Source organism: Ursus arctos, unplaced genomic scaffold (genome assembly GCF_023065955.2).
Source record: "Ursus arctos isolate Adak ecotype North America unplaced genomic scaffold, UrsArc2.0 scaffold_5, whole genome shotgun sequence".
NCBI classification, from domain to species: Eukaryota; Metazoa; Chordata; class Mammalia; order Carnivora; family Ursidae; genus Ursus; species Ursus arctos.
The window spans coordinates 42713905-42739289 of record NW_026623067.1 but is presented as its reverse complement, the minus strand read 5'-3'; the positions used below and the strand labels follow the sequence as shown (position 1 = coordinate 42739289).

At 40.7% G+C, this 25385-nt stretch overlaps 1 protein-coding gene across 2 annotated transcripts in view; it reads right to left on the bottom strand.

The window, feature by feature from the left end:
- Positions 1-21361: 21361 nt before the first annotated feature.
- Positions 21362-25385, bottom strand: part of RBM27 (RNA binding motif protein 27) — a 74675-nt gene continuing 70651 nt past the window's right edge. For both annotated transcript variants that reach the window (XM_026498985.4, XM_026498986.4), the window contains exon 21: positions 21362-24637. In XM_026498985.4, coding sequence (XP_026354770.1) covers positions 24554-24637 — 84 coding nt within the window. In that variant the 3' untranslated portion in view covers positions 21362-24553. The remainder of the gene's footprint in view (positions 24638-25385) is intronic.

Genomic DNA, 25385 nt, shown 5'->3' with positions numbered 1-25385 from the left:
TCAGAGCCTGTTTTCTTTTAACTTAACATTATATCATAAACAACTTTCCTTGTCATCATAAGCCTTAATACAACTTATTTTTAATGACAGCACAGAACCATTATATAACCAAATAATAATTCATTTAACCAATCTCCTACGGTTCAGTTTTGAAATGGCTTCAATTTTTTCACCACTGTAAACGGTGCTACAGAGAAGACCTTGTAATTTAGTTTTGTCTCTTCCACCATCATTCACTTGGGATGAATTGTTTAAAGCACAATTGCCGGGTAAACGACTACACACATTTGTTAAGCTTTTTTTTTTTTTTTTTTTAACGAATTAAAAAATTCATTCTCTGGACAGCTTGTGCCACTCTCTCCTACACCACAAATACCACTTTACTTTAAATGTGAAGACATTTATAAGTTACTCGATTTCACTGTTTCCTAGCCCCGTGCACCATACCGAGCCGAGGGAAGGAGGAAGGAGGAGCGAGCAGAGCAGCGAGATCTCCAACTGCGCAGGATACTTTCATTGAGACAAAACGGCAACACTCATCTATCAGGCAATAGTTTCCAGTAAGTACCATCATCTCGTCCACAATATAGATCTCTCTGGCAGCACACATTTAGGGGCCCTATAATTCAGGAGTCACTGTTGAAACAGATCAATGGGTCCTGCACATGATAACAAGCTTTCACCCGCAATTGAGAGCTGGGGAGTCTGCGCCTCTCCCCGCCGAGCCGCCGGCCGGTGAATGGCTGGCGAATCACCATTGAGCCCTGCCGGCGGCGCACTCTCCGTTCCCGGCGCAGCCCTGCAGCGGAAGGGGAAGCAGTGCGGCTTTGCGGTGGGAGGAGGGGACTGCGCCATTAGAACTTCTTTTGGACCCTGCTACTGACTTCTCCCGTGGCCTCAAAGCCGCCTGTCTCCTTCTTCCCAGTGGGGAAGCAGGGAGAAGTGTAGCTTCTCCCACGTAAAGAATCCGTCCAAGCGCTCAAAGTCTTTTAATTCATCTGTGCCTCCGTGAAAGGAAATTTTGCTGCCCAGGGCAATTAATTGGTGTTTTAAAAAGATTTTATTTACTTGAGAGGGAGAGAGAGAGCGCGCGCGCGCACACACAAGTGGGGGGGAGGGGCAGGGAGAGAGGGAGGTGTAGCACTTCAGAAAAATCTAGATTTCCTGGTCACGGAAAGAGGGCAAATCAAAATCAAGGCACCGATGAGAAATAAGAAATGTGGCAAATTGTCTTTTTCTCTACAATGAACCAGTAAGCTAACATGATACTAAAATATGAAGCTTGTTGGAGGTCTGAAAACAATGTAGAGGAAATATTTTTTGTAATTATGGAAAGATAGCAACTTATTACTGGAAGAAAAAGATAATGAAAGCAATATAATCAACACGATTCCATTTTTTTGAAAATTGTGAGCGTAAATATATGTAAATACATCCTTCACAGAATGTGTGTAAATACATTCACTAGAGGTAGACTCATGGAAAAGTATCAAGTGGTTGTCTGTGGGTTTTCATTTTTCTTCCTTTAGCCAATCTCTATTTTCTGATTTTTCTACAATGAACATAAATTACTTGAGCACTAAAAATTACTTTAAAGTAACTGATGAATATTTTAGAGGACAATGATCTCTGTGAACCTAAATAGAGAATAATCCGGGAAGCTTTCATATTATACATATGGACATGATCCAAAACTGAGTAATATGAAATATTTGTTTTCACTGAAAAGAAGTAAGGAAGTCAAAGGGAGGTGGCATTTTCTGACTTGGAGTAAACATATCTGGGGACCTGATCAGGAATAGTTATTGACTTTTGTAACTCCACTTAGGAAAATTCTGTTTCTAAATGCTGTTATGGATCAGATTCTTCTTCTCTGCAAACAATGCAGGTTTTAATTCCACGGAATGGATCATCTCTTCAAATTACACTAGCAGTCACCAACCTAACACAGCACCGTGCAGTCCCATGCAGGTCTGGAGGCATCTCCTGGCACATCACGCGTGTTCCGTATATCCCAAGTACATGCCTATTGTACCAAATAAGAGAGAGGTAAGTGGGGTTCATCCATGACTATAATGATAACACGCCTATATATGGCAGCCCCTCTTATGGACTCCTTGCTCATACCACTCTTGGGGAGGGATTGGATGAAATGTTGAAAGAATATAATGTTAATCTGACCATTTTCCACTACTGGACACTCCCGTTTTGCTTTGGGAACTAGCCCTTTTTGAATGGATACAATCTTGGTGGGACTGTCAACCATGAGTCCTATCCTCCTCTGGCTAACGGTTTGGCATATGACTCAGGGTTGGCCAGACAAGTATTCTCAACATGGACACTGAATCCTGAGTGGACTGACAAGGGCTGTAGGAGCTCATTCATGACAGTTGTGACACCTGAAAGTATGGTCCCGTTATTCCTGCTGCCTCAGAACTGCCTGGATCCTGTCATTTTCTGAGATTTTCAGCCTTTTCCTCAATTCTGTATGGTACTATATTTTCAGTAAATTCCTTTTTTTAAATTAGTTAGATTTATTTTCTGTGGCTCATAACCAAGGAACACAAAAAGATACAAAGACCCCTTGTCATGGACCAGCCTCTGAATCTCTGCAAAATCACAAGATGATACTGGGTGATTACACCTGTATGCCTGGAGTCTGGTGACAAGAGGTCACAAAATACCTATTATTCCCTGGAAATGAAATGAGTACAAATATATGTATGTATACACACATGTGCGCATACATGCAATATATATATGTAAATATATTGTATAATGAATTAATGTATATAATGTATATAAATATATTTACAAATATCTATATTTAGTAATACAGTGCTCTGAAAACAGCACTCTTTTGAGATTAAATGAGTCAACACCACCGCCATCTGCTATAAGAAGAGAAAAACATTCTGAATTATAACTAATGGAAAGTAAACTAAAATCCCGGAAAACATAATTCAAAGTCATGATGATGTGGGAGCTGACGTTTCAGTGATCCCCAGGTCAAGAATTCTGAGAAGGGAGAGCAGGATGAAAGAAGCAAAGGTGGGACGGCGTAACACACAAACTGCTTTAGGCTGGGAATCAAAAGAGCTGATGGCTCCAGGCATTTCTGCATGACGTCACTCAGATTTAGGAAGAGGACAGCATTATTTGTCAACCCTCTCTTTCTGTATCCAAATTCTCAGGGGACAGTCTGGCTGATTTTGCCCGCAAAGACTGCCCTCCCCTAGGGCACGTGTCCATCTAGGGTTCAATCACCTGAGGTCGCAGAAGGTCAAGGTCATGTCATATAAAAAAGGATGCAGAAGCCCAGCCCTGCGGGAAGGAGAGGACAGTTCTGAAAATCAGGGACAGGAGCGGGGAAAGGCATGTCTGCAGCAGCAGGCTAATTTTAGAACAAGAGGAGGGATTAGAAAACAGGTCCCTCGTTCCCAGACCAACGTTTCAGCTACCAGACCACATCATCACTTAGAATACAAGTTTTCTGAGCGAGAGGGTGATTTCCAAAGCCCAGCCAGCACTAGAGCACTGCGGTGACCTGTCAGGACGACCTGTCAGGACGGTTGTGAGGATTACTTTGTTAGTAAACAAAGAACATTTCTTCGAAGTATTTGTTTCGGTGGGGGTAGGTATACTGCATGGTGATAGAGTGTAGGTTTTGGAGTTGGACTCCCTGGGTTCAATCCTGGCTCTCCAGGGTCCCTCCCCATCCACACAGGCTCTCTGAGCCACCTCGTATGTTCTTTGTGAAAGATACACAGAATAGCCGATGCGAAGAACTCATTGCAATTCCTGGCATTTTACTTTTATGAGATATATAAACACCACTGCTGTTATAGCAGGAAAGGATGGATGAAGAAAAGCCTTTCTCTCTCTAAGCCTGATTTCGGGTTTTAGTCCATAATAAATTTATAATCTGATATTGACTTTTTGTGATATCAACCTGATCTCAAAAATAATTCTTTATCATGACGACCTCTTAAGATAAAGTCAGATGAACAAAACACAAATCACTATTTCATCACATAAGCATTGATCATTGATTTTTTTTTAAGTGATGAGGGGAAAGGCATTTCGCAGTAAACCTCGGTTCACTCAGTGAATATTAACATAACCTCTCCCCCCTCCCCACTGCTCCCCTCTCTGCCCCCAGCTTCTCCTCCCTTCATCCTCCCTGTGAGCATCTCCCTAGCACTGTCCTAGCTCCTGTGATGTACCCTCCCAGGACTCTCTTCAATAGAGGAAAAAAATACACTTTTTATTGATTTCATTTCATATACATTTATGCTGTTGGTTGGCCGCTTTTATGTTACATCCAACCTTCAGAATTCGGGTTGAATATGTCATGCCATGATGTGCAGGAGCCTGCGGAGAGAGCGCCCCTGGACATTAATGGGAGCCGAGTACATTCAAAGGAAGAATTTTGCTTTCAGTGTATTTAACACTGTTTGCCTAGAGTTCTGTCTCCGCAGGGGCTAACATCTGTGTAAAGCAGCAGGGAGGGGAGCTCCTGGCCTAGGCCCTGCTGAGAACAAAGCCAGGACACCTGAGAATTAAAGAGCTCCCATCCTTCAAAGCTTTCCCAAGACTTATCATCCCCTGTCTATCTTGACACTTTTACTACCCGCGTCTGCGCCCCTGAACAATGCCGACGCAGCGTCGCTGTGCAAGTTGATAAACTTGATAGAAACGGCATCATACCGTGTAAGTCCTCTTGCCCCTCGCTTTCGACAGGATGACGATCCTGAGACTGGCCTGCCTCGCTCGAGCTCCTTCATTCTAATAGCTGGAGAGCATTTTATTGCTCATCGTGTTTTATTTCTTAAGCCGAGCGGTGGGTACCTTTGGTGCTTGTTCTGTTCTTTTCTAAACTTTACCGGAAGTCTGAGATATGTCCTGATTTCAGGAACAAAGTGAGGGCTGTCCCGCGGGCTCTCCTGGCCATACCACGCTTCGGCAGCGACGCTTGGCCGCACTGGTGGGTTGCAGAGGACCGCTCCCCGCTCATCCGCGTTCCGGGCTCTGTAGGCTTGCGCTCAGCAACTGATCGTTTTGCAAAAAGACTAGTTGTGTTTACTGAGCACTGATGCCGTGCCAGGCACGGTGCCAAGTGCTTTGAGAGGGCGATCTCACTTAGTCCTCATAACAATACTACAGGGAGGGGGCTGTCATTATTATCCCGCCTTTACAGCTGAGAAAGATGAGGCTCAGAAGTTTGGTGACATCGCCAGCGTCAGACGGCGAGGAAGGCGTAGAACCTGCGTTTGCAAGCAGGCCTCTCTGACTGCAAGATTCACGTTCTCATGAATCGCCACCCCATGTTTTTCCACAGTTGGGGGAAGGAGGGGTGCCCTTGGCTTGGTCTGGACACTGTTGGTTGGCCTGGCCCTTCCTCAGAACACGCGCACCCACACACCCATGGTGGGACGGAAGGACAGAGGGATGGAAGGACGGAAGGATGGAAGCAGGGCTGGGATTGTGACCTCCAGCCAGCCCCTTCTTCCCTAGAGTAAGAGTGAAGAAAAAGCACTTTAGGGTGGTTTGATCGCACGCCAAGACGGTTCAAAGCGCCGGCCTCGACCCCATATCCACTTCCACCCCACTGCACACAGGCATTCGCCCAGTGGCTGTCTTCCCACACCAAGGTTCAGACCTACCGCAGGGGTGGCCAAGAGACTCTTTTGGGAAGGGCCTTCAGACCCGTGAGATTTTTCCCCCTAACAAGGTTATACTTAATCTCAATGTCATTTTTCTTTTTTCCTCCTTTCTTCCCTTTCTTCTTCCTCTTCCTTAAACACAAAAAGCATTAACATTTTTCAATGCGAAGATTTGAAGTACGCCAATTTCATATTCTCTTTTTTCTTTTAATGCATTAGGAGACTTTAAAACATGGCGGTGGCTGGACCGCGGAGCAGTCTCACCCGGGCTCTGTAGGAGGGAAGGCTCAGGATCTTGTAGGTCACCCTGCTGTGTGCTGGGAGTTCCCTCTGGTATCCTCGAGAACTCTCTTGAGTTGCGACAGCCAGACAAAAGGAAGCCTCTTGTATGGGTCTGTATTCTCTCTCTGCAGAAGGCCTAATAGAAGGTAACTTGAGGGACGCCTGGGTGGCTCAGTGGGTTAAGCGTCTGCCTTTGGCTCAGGTCATGATCCCAGGGTCCTGGGATGGAGCCCTGCATCTACTCCGTGCTCGGCAGGGAGCCTGCTTCACCCTCTCCCTCTGCCTGCCGCTCCCCCCTGCTTGTGCTCTCTCTCTCTGACAAATAAATAAAATATTAAAAAAAAAAAAAGGAGGTAACTTGAAAGTTACCAGTATTTGTTTGTTTGCTCGTTTTTACCGGATTTCCAATCCAAATTTGCCCTGGCTGTGGAAGAATGACTATTTAAGATCAGTGTTACGGGACCAGGCTGACAGGTGGCACCCCTCAGCGGCAACCTTCCCCCAAAACCTATTCCAGCAGCCCCACAGCGGGGAATTCTCTTCTGAGGCTGTGCTGCCAAAACCCGAACCAGCAGGTGAAAAAAAAAGAAGAAATCAGCTTCATGCATCTGAAAAAATCAGCACTGAATTCATCAATCCTAGCCAGGAAGCTGCTCCGCTGTTTTAATAATTCCAAACGTTCTGAGGAGGACCGCTGCTCCTTGGAAAAGGCTGTCGTAACTTCAGGCACTTGTGACAAAACCTGGGTGAATTATTAGACAATTTCATGCTGGTTTGCGGAGTGATTAAAACAAGTGGCCTTGAATCATAGCACATGTTATAACGAGATGGAGCCTTTCAGTTATAAAAGATGTATCAATCAGGGGAAAGCAAATACAAATTAAAGTTTGATGAGCAATTGGATATTAATTGGTACTAACTCTGCTTTTTATGTCACTTTGATATGGAGTGGATCATAAACATGGTAAGCGATACTAATAATGTATATTCACTTCAATACAACTTTATGGCGCCGTTTATTAAAGAAACCAATATCGAGATGGAGCTGTTGGTGCACTGGCGTGCGCTTTTCCTATTCTGTACCTTCACCTCGCTCTTGTCATGCAGCCTCTCAGCCCCAGCCTGTGGGGGGCATTGCACTTGGTTCAACACGTAAGCCCCGTTGCCTGGTTTTTGCTCTATGCACCAATTCTAAATCAGTGGAAACAGGTTTAATAGCAACCTACAGCCCTATGCTTTTTTCCAGAGTTTTTTTTTTTTTTTTCAAATTGCCTGCCCTTTTCTGAATTTTGACAGCAAGTTCAAGGAAAGGAATGTCATCTTAAGGTTATTAAGTAAACACCACATAGACACGGTAACGTACTTCTATAAATAGCCACCATGTTTTACGTCAAGTATAATCCAACACATTTTATTTCAAATATAAAAGTAATTTTTTCCAATTACAAAAATGCAAAAGTGATACATGACTACTAATAAAAGAAGAAAAAAAATTGTCTTCTTAAAAATTAAAATGGAAGCATACTGGATAATTGGGTTCATAATGTCCTTTTTTCCTTTAATAATCCATTTGGAAAATTTTTCAATTTCATATTACCTAGATTCATTGCCCAGTTCTGCCATTTCTTCACTGTATGACCCTGGGCAAGTTACTTAATCTCTCTGAGCTTTCTCATCTGTAAAATGGGAATAATCACACACACCTTAAGGAGTATTATAAACGTAAATGAGACATTTTTTAACACATCCTTTAAAGCTACTATTTAGTGCTTAACACTACGCCTAACATGTTAAAAAAGTTACCTATTTTTATTAGGACAATATGGTTTCTAATGGGTGGGGTCTAATTGGCTGCATTGCCAAACTATAATTTATTTAATCAATCGACTAATGCTGATCTTTCAGGTTGACACCAACATTTCAAGAATACCTGGCATTATTCCCTTGGGATAAACCTTCAGGAGCCCATGTGGCTAAGAAAACGTCTAAGAAATACAGCTTCTCCTTGCTGCACTGGTTGCTGTGACTTAGAATTTTAGCACAGTGTGTAGGAGATGGAAGGCACTTGCTTCCATATGACAAATTTAGTACGAGTTCTGTTGTTTAGTTTTAAAAATCAACCACAGTTTCCCTTTGGTTGAATAAAAGGTAGGCCAGCTTAGAGCAAGGCTGAAAAACCGCTGGAGATCCTTGGGAAGTCTGGGATGGAATTTTGTTGATATTTGGGGGATAAGCTTTGCCTACTCTGGGGGTCAGCAGCAGGCACACACTGATGTATTTTGGATTTTTTCCTAGAAGGCAATCTATTAATTAGGTTAATGGTCTGAGGAAAGTATTTCACTGAGCTGTTTGCCTCAGAACCTATATTTTTATTTTCTGCCCATTAATTTAAACAGATTATTCAAAGGGGATGTGTATTAATAAATAGCAGGGGAAGGAACTGAAGCTAACCGGGGGCAAGGCTTTCACCGTACGTGTGTGAACTTAGAGGGACGCCCAGCAAGGAGTGAAATGGGCTGTTTGTACAAAGGGAAAGGAGCGAGGCAGGCCAATGCAGAGGTGGAAGGGATCCTTCTGTTACAGATTTGTATGATTAAAAGGCAGGTTTGCTGTCATAGTTTGTAAATATGTCAGGACCATAATTACTACTCACACTAAATTGGGGGGAAAAGGCAGGTTTGTGTGAAAATTAAAGAACCAGAGAGGAGAACAGGCACCCCATGTCGGCAGGTGCTTAGCAAACAAAAGACGTGTGTTACATCTCATTAAAAGACGGTTTCTTTCATGGCCAGGGAGGGACTTGGATGTCATATTTCCCCTCCAAAGTACGGGGCCTATTTCCAAAATCGGCAGAGAGTCCGTGCTCCTTGTATCTGCTCTTAATTCAAGAAATCTATCTAACGGTAGTCTAACAAGAATCAGTTTCAGAAGAAATTAATGAGGAACACCCATTAATTATTTATGCTCTGAAACACTAGGTCTGCTAATGTTTCTGCTAATCACCAAAGCTAAACAGATGTAGCCCCATAAAGACAACCTTGAAGGACAGACTGAGTATAAAGATGTGCAAATAGGAGAAATCCCTCTACGTACAGGGATGACAGGAAGCGATAGTAGTGGAAACACTGCCCCTGCCCAAGACCGTATTTGTTTAAACTGCAAGGCTCTTCTGTTCGCGTTTCCCAGAGTTTGAGTGTTGTATGAGGCAGTAAGAACAGGGGTTGGATGTACGGGTGGAGGATGAAAAGAACGAGTCTGCTACGTGGAAACAGCTTCCAAGGCTGCGCCCTTTCCAGAACTGTTCCAAAAGCAGCTTCTTCCGTGGCTGCTGAATGAGTGGCAAGGCCGTAAATGCTGAAATCATCGCGTACAAATCCGGATGATTCAAACCTTCGTTTTTGCTTTCATGCTGATTTGGACAGAATAAAATGTGTCAGTCCCTTTTCTGAGTTGCAAACGTTGTGTCCATACCTGAAGTACAGAGTGGCAGTTACGGTGGGTCCTTTTTTTCTTTTTTTTTAAGATTTTATTTATTTATTTGTGAGAGAGAGAGAAAGGGAGGGAGAGAGAGACAGAGAGCACAAGCAGGGGGAGGAGAGGGAGCAGTAGGCTCCCCGCTGAGCAGGGAGCCCTATGCAGGGCTCGATCCCAGGACCCTGAGATCATCAGGTTTGATCCAAGGACCCTGAGCCAAAGGCAGATGCTTAACCGACCGACTGACCGAGCCCTCCAGGCACCCCAAAGTGGGGCCATTTCTGAGAGCTGGCCTGTCCAGATTGAAAGCCTGGCTCTTTGCTCACCAGCTTTGTACTGGGGCAAGTGACCTCTGAGTACCGTGTTTCCTGACTGGCAACATGGGACAGCAAGAGGACCCAGCACAAGGTTGTAAAATGAGCTCTTAGGACAACCCAAAATATGTGCTCAGTTTTTGTGAGTTATTATTATTATTACATATTATTTTTACTTATTGTTATTATTTTCAAGACAGCTTTACTGTGGTCAGTTTATGAGTACGGCAGTACTGGGTATTTCGCACAGAATTCACTTCCTGTACGGCCACAGCCTTCATGATGGAAAGATAGTGAGGTTCCACCTTGCCTCCTAACTCACATTGTCCATCATGACGATTTCTCAGGATCCTTTAAGAACAGAATTCCTGGGGCACCTGGGTGGCTCAGTCAGTTAAGCGTCTGCCTTCGGCTCAGCTCATGATCCCAGGGTCTTGGGATCGAGCCCCACATCAGGATCCCTGCTCAGTGGAGAGCCTGCTTCTCCTTCTCCCTCTGCCTGCTGCTCCCCCTGCTTGTGTGCTTTCTCCCTCTGTGTCAAATAAATAAATATAATATATATATTTTTAAAAAGGACAGAATTCTCTTCATGTAGATGTGCAGGATGCTTGGTATCAACTTGGGGACCAAAACAGGGGCCACAGGAGACGGGCGTGCTAGCCCCGTGCCTTCTCCAGGGCTCCCATCGACGCTGGAGACCGAGGATTAGTTCCTTTCAAAGACACTTGCGGCCCTCGGGCCTTGGATCCAAAGGGTCACAGGGAATGACCCCTCTTTGGGAAGGTCCCCTCTGTCCTGCCTGTTGAATCACGTGTCATGAACAGATGGGGTGATCCTAGGAAGCTTAAAAAACATACATGCATATTTACATATGTATTTATTTTATATGGAGTGTGTAGTGTGTGAGTGCAAGTGTGCATGCGTGTTGTGTGTGACTGTGTGGTGGGTGTGTGCTGAGCGTGCCGCGAGAGCGTGTGTGTCCCCTAAGCCCCTCTCTCAGACTACTGAGTTAGGATCGTCGTTGCTGGGGCTGATAGCCTGTATTTTCTGAAGGTCGCCAGAAACTTCTGGTACACAGTCCGATTTGGGAGCTACTGTTGAAAGGCAGGGCTTCCGCACATCCTGCGTCACCGCGCATTGGCATGTCTCTCACCGTTTGCGGTGATTAAAGAGTATCGTCTTGACGAAAGACCCGCTGTCCTAAATGAGGGTGGATGTGAGCCTATCCCCGTAACACGGGCACTGTCCCTCGCTCCCGTGCTCTGACACTTTCCTGCACGGAGGGAAGAGGGAGTTATGTGGCTCGTGCAGAAACCAGCATCCTGGCTCCTCTCTGCAGGAGTCCGCCGTGAGCGGGGGCCACGGATGGGCCACTAGCCCGTGTGGTCCAAACAACGCTTTACTTACCAGAAAAAAATGGGGGGCGGGGGGGAACTATTTTCAGTGGCTAGTGCAGTCCACTCCTGAGAGTGCATCGCTTGGGGCATGGTGCGTGGCCCACCGAGGAGGTCTACCACCGACCAACAGCGTGTTCTCCTGGGCCCAGAAGGCCTGGCTCACCTCTCCAACCAGAGCCTGTCCCAGGCGTGGGCCCACCTTCTTCCCACAGGCAACCTCTTTTCATGCCTGTGAACATTTCCCGCTCGGTGCCTGGTCAGCCGGGACAGCTGCAGCCAAGGACCCACGAGAGCCTCCAGAGGAGTCATGACACCAGACAAAAACAATAGAATCCTTCAGTAATCCTTCAGTATCCATCCCAACTCCCCCAACGCCCACCCCCACCCCTGCTTTCCACCCTCCCCTGTGCGTACTCCCTTAGCATCAAGGATCCCTGGACCAGTCATTGGGGTGTGAAATTAAAAGAGAAATACCGCAAAGAGAGGAGAGCGTATTACCTAAAACCAAGCTCGCTGGAAGTAGCCCAAGAGCTCACGTGTCGAGTGTGTGGGGCAGGGTGGGGGGGCGCGGGCAGGGGCTGGGCGAAGCGTACGCGCCATTAGCCGTTCTAACAAAATCAAGCCCAACGTGCAGTCCGAGCTTTCTGCGTCACTCCTGTGTTTTATGCAACAGCACAGCCTGTCAGGCGGGGGAACGGCCCTGCTTCCTGTACACAGACCAGCTGAATTCGGAGAGCCCCTCGGGGGGCTGGCGACCGTAGATTTAGGGCTTTCTACCCACTGGCCACGTTTCTGATTCCCTCTCCACACATTTCTAAGCCCGAAGGACGTGCTTATTCACTCTGCGATCTGTGAAAACACATCGACTCTCACAGAGCTGAATGCCATTAATGTGAATAGGGTCACAGACACCTTATAAACCCTAAAATGAAAAAAGGTCGGTGGGGGGGGGGGAATGAAGAGATGACTTCTGATAATTCTTCCGTGTTTCGTGCCGCATTGCAACAAAAATTTTTAATTTGCCTATGAAGGTAGGGAAAAGTACGATTTCCAGATCACTCTTCTATTTAGCTGATCTGCACAAACTTCTGCTCAGACAGTTGTACTTTAGGATAGATACTACTACCTTTAAAAAGCAGCACCGGCAAGAGTACCCGGTACTAAAATATCTACAGCGTGCACTGTAACAACAATTAAACCAGCTAGTAGGAAGAAGGAAGAAAATTAAATCACTATTCCAGAATTTCTCTACTTCCCAGTGCGGCCAGCCTCTGAATGCTCAGAAAAGGAGAAAGTCCTTAGAAAAATCTTAGCTAGTAAGGTCAAACAAAAAGCAAGTTGTATAGAGGAGAAGGGCAAGGATGTTTCCTCTGTGTTTATCATATAATTTAACATACTCCTGAAACAAATGGGCAGATGACACTCATTTGTTCCCCATGTCGAGCAAAAAATAACTTCTTCAAAAATTCCCTGAGCTGCTTTTCAGTATTACTAGCAATGCAAGAGTGACAATAGCAGAAAGCTCAAAGCCTCATGACATCTGGGATCCCAGGGTGTAAAGTACTGTAACAGTGTAAATGTTTGAATGATTACATAATTCTTAGGTTTGCCGCCTTAAAAAAAAAAAAAAAAGCACCTTGTGGGTTGTAAGACAGGCTCATTTCTTTCCCTTCAAGGGCTTCCTCTTTTGGGTTATGGCGTAGTGTCGGAACGGAATCCATAGATAATATTCATGACCAGTGGAAAAGGGCCCTTCACCTAATATTCCAGTTCTAGTCCAGATAAAGCCATTATCAGTAATTTTACACCTGCTCTCCTGTTTTGATTTTAAATTTGAAGTGCAACTTCGCTTCTGGCTTCTGGGTAGTCACATTAAGTTAATCATTCCAACAATAAGAAAGAATAAGGCAGGGGCACCTGGATGACTCAGGCGGTTAAGCGTCTGCCTTCGTCTGCCTTCGGCTCAGGTGGAGATACCATGGTCCTGGGGTTGGGGCCACATCCGACTCCCTGCTCGGCGGGGAGCCTGCTTCTCCCTCTTCCTCTGCTGCTCCACCTGCTTGTGCTCTCTCTGTCTCTCAAGTAAATAAATAAATAAAATCTTAAATTAAAAAAAAAAAAAAAAGAATAAGGCAGAAAACAGAGGAGAGGGTCTCCCAGTGAATTAGCATACTACCCCTGACCATCCACAACCTCCTTTCTCCCTAAAGTGAAATACTTTGCTACAGGAAATGGGTTTAAAAAAAAGTAAAAATCTTGCCGTTTTATGAACAGAGAGAGAATGTCCTGAGGAAGTGTAAAATAGAGATATAAACTCATCCTCAGAGAAGACAAAGTCTCCCCCTGGTTAAAGGTGTGGTAAGTTAGACGTGAGGAGGGGAAGCAAGGGGAAGACTCGGTCCTTTCCAGACGAAATGTGTCTGTGTGTTTTCAAGTTGAGTGTCTAAAACATTTTTATTTTCCAGAATGCTCAATAAATCAATACATTTGCTTAAATGGTTACAAGGGAACCCACTAAAAAAAGAAATGTTTCATAGTTTTAATAATATGACTCTTTCCAGAGTATATCATCTGAATAATTTAACGAAGAGGTGAGGAAAATGATAGCTTGCTTTTAAATATTTTTCTGCCTTTTACCCAGAAACACAAAACCCATGAACAATTTGTGCAGTTATTTCACATACTTTGTACTAATGACATACCCATTCAATAGCTAATTCTGGTGTCCCCCAAATATACTCCATATGCAAAATAGTTTCATCAACTTTTCTATTTTAAACTGTTTTCCTTTGGGCTCACCGTAGAGCATAATTCAGTGACCACTTTTTTACACACAGGTATACACACTATACAGAAATGTGACAGCAAGGAAAAATCTCATTTTACGTAAGAAATTCACACTAAAGGATTTTTCAAGCTGGAGCAAATTGTGTGGCAAATAACACAACAGCCCATGTGGGTGATTCTGAAGTATGCCTTTAAAATTCCCAACTCACAGGGCTTGAGACTTTGGGGTGATACTCATGCTTCTCTGTGATACACTGTCAGTAGACAAAAATACTTATTTTCTTCAGGGGACTGGTAGGGGGATCCTAGTCAGGAAATGGAGCCCCTTCATTCTTCTGCAGGAGATGATTGGTACTACTACGAAAACCTATGGTATTTAACTCAGCTCAGGGCTACGGGTAATGTGCATTTACAACTGCTATGTCATGCGGAAATGTCATTACCTGTCCAGTTGTCTTTATCTAGTTGATTAATGTGACATATTACAGAAACATAAAAGTGCGAACTCGGGTATAAAGTATTCCCTTGTCTCCAGCATTGCTAAACACATTTAAGTAATTCCCTAAGATTTAACAGCCAAAGTAGGAAATTCAATGGTGGTTGAATATAACTCCATTTGGACAATTTGATGAAGCTTAGAAGATGTGCTAATAGTGGTTTACGTTTCACAAAGTACTTTCAGAGGTTTTATCTCATTTAATGCTTATTGCAATCCTGTGAACATTAAATGGGTACTGATATTAAAATGCCCATTTTATGTAAGTTGAGCATTTAAGGCTAATTAATCCAAGCTTGCAGGATAGGGACGTGAACACAGTATCAAGCAATGGTTAAAAGCCTTATTGTAAAGTCAGATAAAATGTGATTTTCAGTCGTGGCTCTGCTTTGAGACCATGCATGACACAGTCCATCTAAGGCTCCCTTTTCCCTTGTACAAAAAGAGAAAAACCAGAGTATACCTCCCAGCGTTGTTGAAAGGACTAAATGAGAACGGTTGAAAACATGCAGCTCAGCGAGTCACATAAGGAACACTGAAACGGTAGCCAGGATTATTGTGACCCTAAGGCTGCGGCTCTCTCAGCCTCTGTAGGGTGATGAACGCCCCAGTTGTGGGAGATGAGCTGCCTGCTTCAGACCTGTGGGTCCTCGGGGTTCTGCCTGCCACCTCGCTTCACAAAGGGATACTGACAGAAAGTCTACTACACACAGAGCATCTGGCTGGCTCAGTGAGGGAGCACGAACCTCAGGATCTCGGGCTTAAAAATTTGAGTCCCACGTTGGGTATAGAGATTACTTAAAAATAAAATCTTTTTTTTTTAAGTACTACACAAAAAAGGTTATCATGCTTTAAAGAAACCAACACTCAAATTAAAAAAAAAACTAATTCATAGAAAATACATCAGGAAGCAGTAATTCTTCACAATTCTTTTTCCAAGTTGACCATAATTTCTTTGCGCCATTAAAATGGACTGTGGTGAAATGAAATGAAAATGAATCAAATAAAAAGCAGAGATAGTTATTATCTGCCCTGGTTCTTCCAGTCATTTACTCAACAGTTATTACAGGGCTTATGTGCGCAGAATATTTCACCCTGTCTGATCTAACATGTTTTCTTATTTATGGCACACACACACACACACACACACACACACACACACACACACACACACAATGGGTTCTGTTTCTGGGGCAGCATGCTCAAGGAGTCCCTAGTAAAGTGCTGAACTGAATCACAACTTGTACTTTTCTCCTGTTTTAAGTGTGCAGATTCTCTTTGGAGTCTAACTCACGTAGGCCACAAAGAAAGAAAAACAAGTGCAACCATCTCCTGACTCCAGTTCTGCCATCCAAAGTCCAGGAAGCATGAAAGCGCTGCCAGTGACCGTCACTGAAACAGCAAAACGCAAGAAAATGCAATCCTCCTCCCGCCCCCGCCCCGAGACGCGGAGCAGGCTGTGTGCTGTTTTCACAGACAGCGTTCAGTCCTCTGAACATGTCATAATGTATCAGTTAGGGTTTTATTTCTAGATGTGGCCATTTCTGAGACACTGGTAGGTGCCTACAAGTCACAAATAGATTTTCAAAACTATGAAGGACTCAGCACAGAAGCTTGCCGTAAAAAGAGTCCCTACATAAGGAAGTCCTCGCTTCTGGCAGATTTTAATCATTTACTTCGATCTTTAAAGTCTTCTCTTTGGCTTTATCTGACTTATCAAGAATAGTCACCAAAAGTATAAAACTAAGAGTGGATGAAACTTCTTTGACATACTTGGGGCCTCAGGAGACCGCACAGCAACATTCTATTGAGATAACTCTAAATAATGTTCACATGAGTGGCTAAAGTGCAGAAATGTATAATTTATTAGGATTTAAATAAATCACAGGGAGAGAAGTGCTTTAAAGTCATTGGTAGATTTTCAAAAAAGAAAAAAAATTAATTCTAAGGAATTAAGTTCTGTGTATAAAATTCTTGCCCATCTTTAATATTTCAAAGCAAAACATGTTGATAATGCTTTAAAAACAGTACACCTGATTTTTTAGCATTTAATGACAGTGAAATATTTGTTAACGACAGAATCCAATTTTTGGGGGTAAGCACCTAAAAATATGTACTGTTACCAGCAGAATGTTATAATCACTGTCTTTTGTCTCAGCCATTTCTCTGAGACGGTATACTGGAAATATTCCCGATGGCTACTGAATTTGTCAAGAATAAAAATCTTTTTTCTGTTGCATCTGGTAGAACATGCCTAGATTCCTCATGGGCTGTCAAGGAAAAAAAAAGTTCCTTTCCTCTCAAGGGTGCTTACATCTGCCTTTTTTTTTTTTTTTTGGCAGGTGACAATCACCACCATACCATTAGTAGTCAATAAACATTTCATAGTTGCCAAAATAGCTAAAATTAGCAATTCCCCAAGGATCTAGAATGACATTACTAAAATAAGAAATCCAAACATGTAAAAAAAGTCAAATAACTCTATAAACAATAGAACAATGACATGAACATCAGTTTTATTCACTGAGAATATATTTTTTTAAAAAAATCTATGGCATAAACATAACTATAAACGAACACTGCTATTCTCAGCACTTTCTGCCTAGAAAATTCAGTATACTATATGAAAACATCATTAAATTAAAGCATGTAAACTTATTTATGTACATGATTTTTTCAATGCCAAGGTTAAAAGGAAGGCGGCACCAGAAATATTGAAAAACACAAAGAAGCAAGGTAGAAATACTGCAAGATTATCATAATCCAGTTTGCCATGGGGAAAATATTTAAGATAAAATTGAAAATAAAATAAACATAGGTTATGATATAGCCAAATTAGTGTGAAATGTATCAAACTGGCTGGCTGTACATTATGGAGGTCATAGAAAATTACTTTAAAATGTTTCCCCACAAATTAGCATATATAAAGTGTTCTCTATGGTTTCCAATATGCTACCTAAAAACACAGTTGTTTCTCCCCAAGGGAGCTTGGGTCCAATCCAAGGCAGATGAGATAGACAGAGCCAGAATGGCAGTGTTTGACAGACACTGATAAAAAAGGCCAGTGACATTCTACACACTTGCAATATTCCATTTTATTAGAAGCAGCAGAGCAAAGAGATTAAGACTATGAGCTCTGAAGTCAGACCAGTGTTCAAATCCTGGTCCCACCACTAAAGGCTGGAAGCCACTTAACCTCTCCAAAACTGTTTTCAAAGCTGAACAGAAGGAGGTTAGAGCATTTTCTTCAAAGGGCAGCTGCAAGCAAGAGTATAGGCAAACTTCTGAACCATTATCTGGTACACAGCCTGCATTCAATACATGCCAGTTATTTTTAAAAAGTGAAAAGTTTAAAAATACCAGTTTCATTGAAAACATTTACTTGTTCCCACTGGTACTACAGGAAAGTCAGGCTTTATTGCTTAAGGAATCCCACAAGGAATGTACAGAGAGACAAGAGAATAGAAATACTGAAATGTATAAGTAACTTATACTTGCATGATTAGTACGGATTTCATTACTTTGAAGGCTTAGTGGCTTTTCTCTGTGGCTTTCTGAAGATATGGCCACATTCTCATCAACACGTTCCCAATCTTTCTCTTTACATTTTAGAAACTGAAAAAGTCCAGGCACATAAAGCTACAAATTAAATGCTTGCCCCAAATTAACAAAAGGGGCATGGAATGGGTAATTTTTTTTTTTATACAGGGGTTTATCAATACCAGTCAGGAACCTACAGGGCAATGTGTTTGAAAGGATAAAATGCAATGGCACAATGTTGGAATACGTACAGTGTTCTCACAGAGATAGCACACTTGATTTGCTTTGAATGGTTGATAGCTAAGGGAAACTCCATATGCAAAATAAAATTCAAAGCCAAACAATTTTTATTGATTCACAACCACTAAGTAGTTGCAGTTGTATGGACTTCACAGGCAGGTCCCCTCCTTTTTTTTTTTAAAATAACAAATAATATCTACAAAGTGACTTGAATTTTGTAAAAATAGCACCAATGTAACAGTATTCCACTCCATTCCTGGACAAATGACAAAAATTTACAACTGCAGGTAGGTTTAAAGTCTCTCACAGTTGTCTATTTAAAACAGTGAAAACTATAGGGGCACCTGGGTGCCTCAGTTGGTTAAGTATCCAACTCTTGGTTTCAGCTCAGATCATGATCTCAGGGTCGTGAGATCGAGCCCCACGTCAGGCTCTGCACTCAGCAAGGAGTCTGCTTGAGATTCTCTCCTCTTCACCCTGCTCATGTGCACGTGCACACACGCTCTCTCTAAAATAAATAAAATCTTTAAAAAAACTGAAAACTATAAAACACCTTCATGTTCACGAGCATCCACTGATCGATAATTACTTCCACCTTTAATTTTAGGCCAATGGTCAACAGCACAATCCAGATGGACTACTTTTCCAAGCAAAACACAGAAGACAAAATTTTATCATTTTATATTCAAAATAGTGATGATGTGACAGCAAGGGAGAGTGGTTTAAAAATTGCGATTCACCCTGCAATTCAAAAGGCTACTCTTTTCCAAACTGCAGCCCTGAAGGCCAAATAGTGGGTCCTGAGAAGAATTTTTAATAGAATAAAAAAACTTACCAGGTGCATATACTGCATAGTAAGCATATACATTGTTTGGTAAACTTTTTTCTCGTGTGTGTGTGTGTGTGTGTGTGTGTGTGTGTGTGCTAGGTCATAAAGCAAAATGGGTTTTTCACTCCGAGTTGCTGTGAAAGAGTTAGACACTGCTCTAAGGCCAACTAAAGTTTGCCTGCTGGAGCCCCCTACAGGCTAAGTTAAAAACTTCGATCCTACAGTAAATAAACAACCCTTTTGTTCAGAAACTAGAACTCAATAGTTTATAGAGGAACAGATGTTTCCATAAATAGGCAGTGTTTGACCCAAAAACATAAACCGAACATGTGTGTAAGCTCATTCTTGAAGCCTAATCATCCTCAAGAAACCAAATGAATTTAGCAAGGTCTGTATTAGCCCCTAGGATCTCATTTCATTTAAAATCAATATATATCCTTATCTTGCGGTAATAGCTGAGGACAGACTAAGAGAAGGAATCGCAAGGACTTTAGAAAACTGTTAACCAGACATCCACTGTTAATGAAGTTTTCACAAAGCAGTGTTAAGAAAACCAACAGAAACATGGCGAGGGTCACTGAAAGGCTTGTTTTCACACCTCTATACCCCAACAAAGGATTGAGTAAAGAACAATTTTGAAATATCAAGTCTATATTTAATAGGCTCTATTAAGAACTAATGAGTCATTATACCAAAATAGTGGAACTCTATGAAGTGGTTGGAAAACTGAACTGTTGTAAAAAACACAGGCTGATTTTCACTGAAAACAAGCTAATAGTATATTATTGTATTAGGGCCTTCTTCTCTTGCTCCTATTTCATAAAAGGAAAGAGAACAAATACAAAGAAAAACTAACAGTAATGTTTATCATGCTTACTAATCACTACTGGTCATCAAAAACAAAACAAAATTGCAGAAGCCCAAGAAAAGAGCGGGCTCCAACTACAAATACCTTGCGAATAATCATCAAACACCATTCTGACCTTAATTTCAACTGTATCAAGTCACCTATATCAGAATGCTGGGATGGTTCAGTTAACCTAAGGTCGAATGCAGAATCAGGTTAAGAGGCCAAACGGTAGATGATCCTGTAGAAAGGAGATCACTAGGCAGTAAGATCAAGGTAGCATAAATGGTGATTCAAAACAAAGCAATAGCAGTATAGTTGTTGGTTCTGACTGTTCGCCCCTCACACAGATATCTGAGACTAAATTTGGAAAAAAGTGCCCTACCGATGTTGATTCACGTGTGTAAAGCTATCCTGACTCACTCATCTAAAATGATCACACACGTTGACATTCACTTATCCCTGTTTACAGTAACATAATTAGATACAGACTAGATAGTACACGGGGACTTGGATTCAAAATTTATCCTTGGCTTTAGAAGAATTGACATCAAAATCAGTAAAAACATCACATAAAACCAGTAATTTTTGTCAATGAGAGCTCCACTGTACCAAAATATTTGCTTTGCTACCATTAAACAGATATAATTATGTTTAGAGGTATGCTTGGCCCCTTCCAAACGCCCAAGAACTAATGCTTATTATAAACAATGCTAATTAAATTATTATCTATTCGAAACAAATGGTCACACAGACCTTGCCATTTACTTAATTCATAAAATACAGATAAAGTTTATTTGAAAAGAATGAAAACGAAATTTGTTCCCATTCCTTAATATTTTCCTGTAAAGGTGAGATTTAAAGAATTCTTCAATGCCTAATCACTTGAAGGGGAATTTTATAATGATAAGAAAAGCAATTTTTAAAATGAGAAAATAAACCTGAGTGATATACCTCCCCCCTTCTCATCACCATGAGTCCTTAGTGTGTAATATCACTTTCTTCTCCGGTTATTCCTTACAAATACTTATCACAATTAGAGCTGACCTATCTGTATCTCCTCAAGCTGTTCTTTCCCTTCTCTCTATTCCACTTATGGAAAATGCCCTTCCAATTCATTGGTAGGCATACTGCAAAATCTCAAGGTAACATTAAAATAATCGTTTTCATAAAATTGTGCTTTTGTATCTGTGATATCAGGACCCATCCAGGACTAAAAAATTATGGCTATCCAAGATTACTCACAACTACCACTTCAATACCCTTCTCATTCGTTTTTAAGACCACCCTGTTCATTACATCTTCTTGAATTCATTGAATATTTAATAGCCAGGGACTTCGGTACCCAAATTCATATTGAGTGCATTCTCTCATGTACATGAACCCAACATGAAACACACAGGCATATCCACTGCTCATTCATTCTCACATACAAACAAGCATACACACACATTTTCTTTCTTTCCAGAACAAGCCAGAATTACAGCTCTTTTGGTGATTGTTAGAATTTTTGGAATGGTTCATAAATTTTCGAAATTATTTTAAATTTGTAATACTTTTATCTTTTTTTCTTTTTTCCAATTGTGAACCATTCCATATTGCATCTTTATTGCAAAAGTCAACATGCTTCTTAGAAATTCAGATTGTAATCGATAAAACAAACATTACATATATGAATTTAAATGTATAAACAGTTAGAAATTCAACAATATCTCCTATTATACTATTACACAAGTTCACAATTTTGTAAAAACTATAATACAGGCATACTATACATCAAGAGGAACCACTATTCCTTTTCACATGATTTTTTTCTTCTTTTTTAAATAACGATCCATCACCACGGACCTACCTAACTAGAGTGTTTCCCAATTTATCATCTCAACTGGTGACAATGTTTTCCCGATGTTACAACATGAAGAAAATGAGGGAAATTCTGTATTCCCTGGGGTTACCTTGTTAAGCCTGGGCAGTAATCCACTAGTAAACCAGGCTAACCTCGCCAGACCAGTGGCTGTTACTGCTTACCAGCTTCTTAGATGTCATACTCATTAAGAAGAACAAAATTTGCCTCAGATGGAGTATGTTATTTCCGTAAGGGAAGATACCAGGAAAACAAGCCGTGGTAGTTACTCACTTTTAAGAGAAATTCTGGGGCTTGGGGATTTGAGGGTAGGGGTAAAAAAATACTATAGGAAAAAAATATACACATTCAACTATTTTATGCTAACCTCAAATAAATTTTCTAATATTATACTTAAGCCCATATTTTGAATTCATTTTGGAGAGTCAAAAATGTTTTAGAATTCTTAGGACATTTATAAATTATTTTAGTCCTATATTAATTGTGTATCGAAAGCTACACTATTTTATAGAAAGGGCCTCAAATCTTTCTGAAAAGTGTCCATCTATTCTTTACTTGAACACCCTCTCCCCCAGTAACTAAAAAGTCAAACAAATCTTCAACTCTCTCCATACTGAGAGTATTATAATACAATGTCAATTTTGAAGTTAAAAAAATCATATGAAAAGGAATCTCATTCTGCTGAACTGTCAGTCCACTGAAAATTTTCTTTTACAGCTCCATTAATTTACTGTAATTTTCAGTTTCCAAATACAAAAATACAACAATTCTTATTGAAATCTATACGCTGGTAGTTTTAGTACACAAAAAAACCAAACAAATTATTTACAAAATTATACAGTTTAAGAAAAAACTTTGTACAAAAAATATATAAATCCTTTGTTCCCTCTATCACGTTTAAACTGTCAGGACTCAAAATATTCACCACAATGAATCTTTCAAAATATATACCGACTGAGCCACAGACATCAAAATTTCATTAGAGATGATGGAGGAGGAAGGAGCAAGATTGCTTATTTCTAGGTACCCCGTTGTAAGGTTTTCCTTCTTTTATGAGCTTATTTTAGCTTCAGTGTTATCAGAAATGTAACACAACCTAGAAAAAGGAAGTCCTTATTATTGTGAAGGGAAAATTACATGAACTTAAAAATGATCCTGGTTTGAGACATCATTCCAGGAAAATACGTGGAAGAGAAAAGATAATCAGAACGTGGGATTTAACTTCTTACAGCTAAGTAAATCTAGAGTCCTGATGGTTTTAGGTTTCTTAGCGAACAGTTTCTATTTTGAGAAACAGCCTTTACCTCAGGAAACAAAATCCTTGATATAGTAATCACCAAGAACCTTCTGAAGCCAACAGGAAGTTTCAAATTTTCACACCACACATATATAAAAACATAGATGTGTATATCCTTGAAAAAGTGACATCCTATGTACATTAATCATTTTATTTTCCCAGGGGTCAATACAGTGTAGTGTTGCTCCTCTGCTTTTCCATCTAACATTCAGAACACAAGGACATAAATTTACAGATATATTTTACTTAACAGGTACTCTATACAGTGTACAGTAAAAATGCACACAGTGAAGGAAACTGTCTATTGAAGGATGCATATGTTCATGGATAGCAACAAGCTACAAAATTATGAAAATATAAAGTCATCTGATCAAAGTCAAGTTATGACTCCCATTTATTACTAGCATCCCCATCACCCTACCCAACTCTGCCCCCACCCCAGCCCCAGTCACCTCACCATCATGGTTTAAATTTAAGAAAAGAATTTCAGAGACTTTTTAACCCTTTTGTGTAACTATTAACTAAACTGAAGCTTCTAAAAAGAAAAAAGAAAAGCTGGTGACTCTCTTTCCCCCCGCAAACCTTCCATTATTCTCATCAAAACACCACTTATTTATCAAGGTGCTGGTTTAAACTTTTTATTGGGGACTGACTTTTGGTGGCCCAAAAGAATCACTTATCTCAACAATGGGTAAGTCAGGGCTATTAATAAGAAGGCAGGAGAAAGAAAATGGAGAAAAGAAAGGGGCAGGAGGCGAAAGCCTTTTACATTCTGAGAATATTTTTAAAGAGGACCAACTGAACCAATACTCACTAATTTCAAAGCAAACTAAGGATCAGTAGCATAAATCCAGGACAGTTAATATGATGACAGAATGGAAATACCATGGAGCTAGCTACCATTGCCTTACAGCATTTAAGAATACAGAGTCTGTTATGATTTACACTAAAATAGTACTTGTACTGCACATAAACTCCCCCCCTCGAAAATTTAGATTGAATACAAACTGGGCTCCTCCACAGTAAAAAAATTAAAATAAATTTACTTTTCTTCTTCCAAGACAACGCTTGAAAGCAAAAGGGTATTTTAATTACAAATATCTCCTTCTGTCTGATGACCCATCCATAATAGCTGAGAGTTAAGAGATTCCAGGCGATTTTGACATTTAATGAAATTTTATCAGATTATAATCCAAAATAAAATTTCTGAACACCCTGTCATTTACATCATAATCCAACACCAATAGCAACAAAACAGGTGGTGTGGAAAATAAGGCTCTAGAGATAATCCATATCATTCCTGTGGATCTTCACAATTTTGTAAAAGTCACTAGGCCTTTGGTGCTTTAATATCATGAACAGTTATGAGATGTGTTTAAATAGCAAACTTGCTGTCCTTAAACCTACTGTGTGGAAAAGAAAAATAAAAAAAATTTTTGGCTCATTGACTTCTTTAAATAATTTTAAAAAGTTGTTCTTCTAAACAATATTCCTAAAAATTATACAGCTCGCATCAGATTTCATCTTCGCCATGAACGAGACTCATATTCATCTTCGTCTTCATCATCATCATCATGCAAAAACAAATCTGAGGTCTCTGTTTCCTGAAGAAAGAGAGGGTAAAATCTGCTTAGTGGTACAAGAAAGTGACGTTATTAGGCCAAAGGACAAACAGACTAGTATACAAAACCCAGGCTGGATTTACAACTGACGCACTCAGAGAACATCCTTCAGGGTAAAGACACCCAAAACAGCTTTTTACCATATACATATTCTCCTCCCCCTTGCTGATTTTGCAAGTTTTAAGATTTCCATTCTAATATCATCAGGAAAATAAAGAAGATAATATATGAATGTTTAGTAAGAGAAATAAAAGAAAAATATCTATGAAATAGTTTTGATAAAATTAATTTATTAATTCATTAATTTAAAAAGAAAATAAATGACCAAGCTCCTAAACCTTTCCTTTAATATCCAATTATCTGTGATGGAGAACATACTAACTTCCCCACGACGCCAACATCCTCAACCTTACATAAAAATCTAAAATCTTTCACAAAGCAGAAATATTCTACAAACATTCCCAAAACACCAAGATTTTTCTTTCCTTTTCTTTTTTTTAAACATGGGAAATGTTTCTGCTTTTGTTTTTTAAAATTACCCATATAGTCAGAGGACTCTTGATCAATCATAAATGCTAACTAACATCTTTTAAAAACAAAATTACAACGAATCAGGAATAACTGCAATGCTGGCTAAGTGTCCATTTTAATAAACAAATTAGAAATGGGGAGTAAAAAAGCAAAATTATTTTTCATGTATTTTAAGAGTTTCATTATTCAGCAGTTCTAC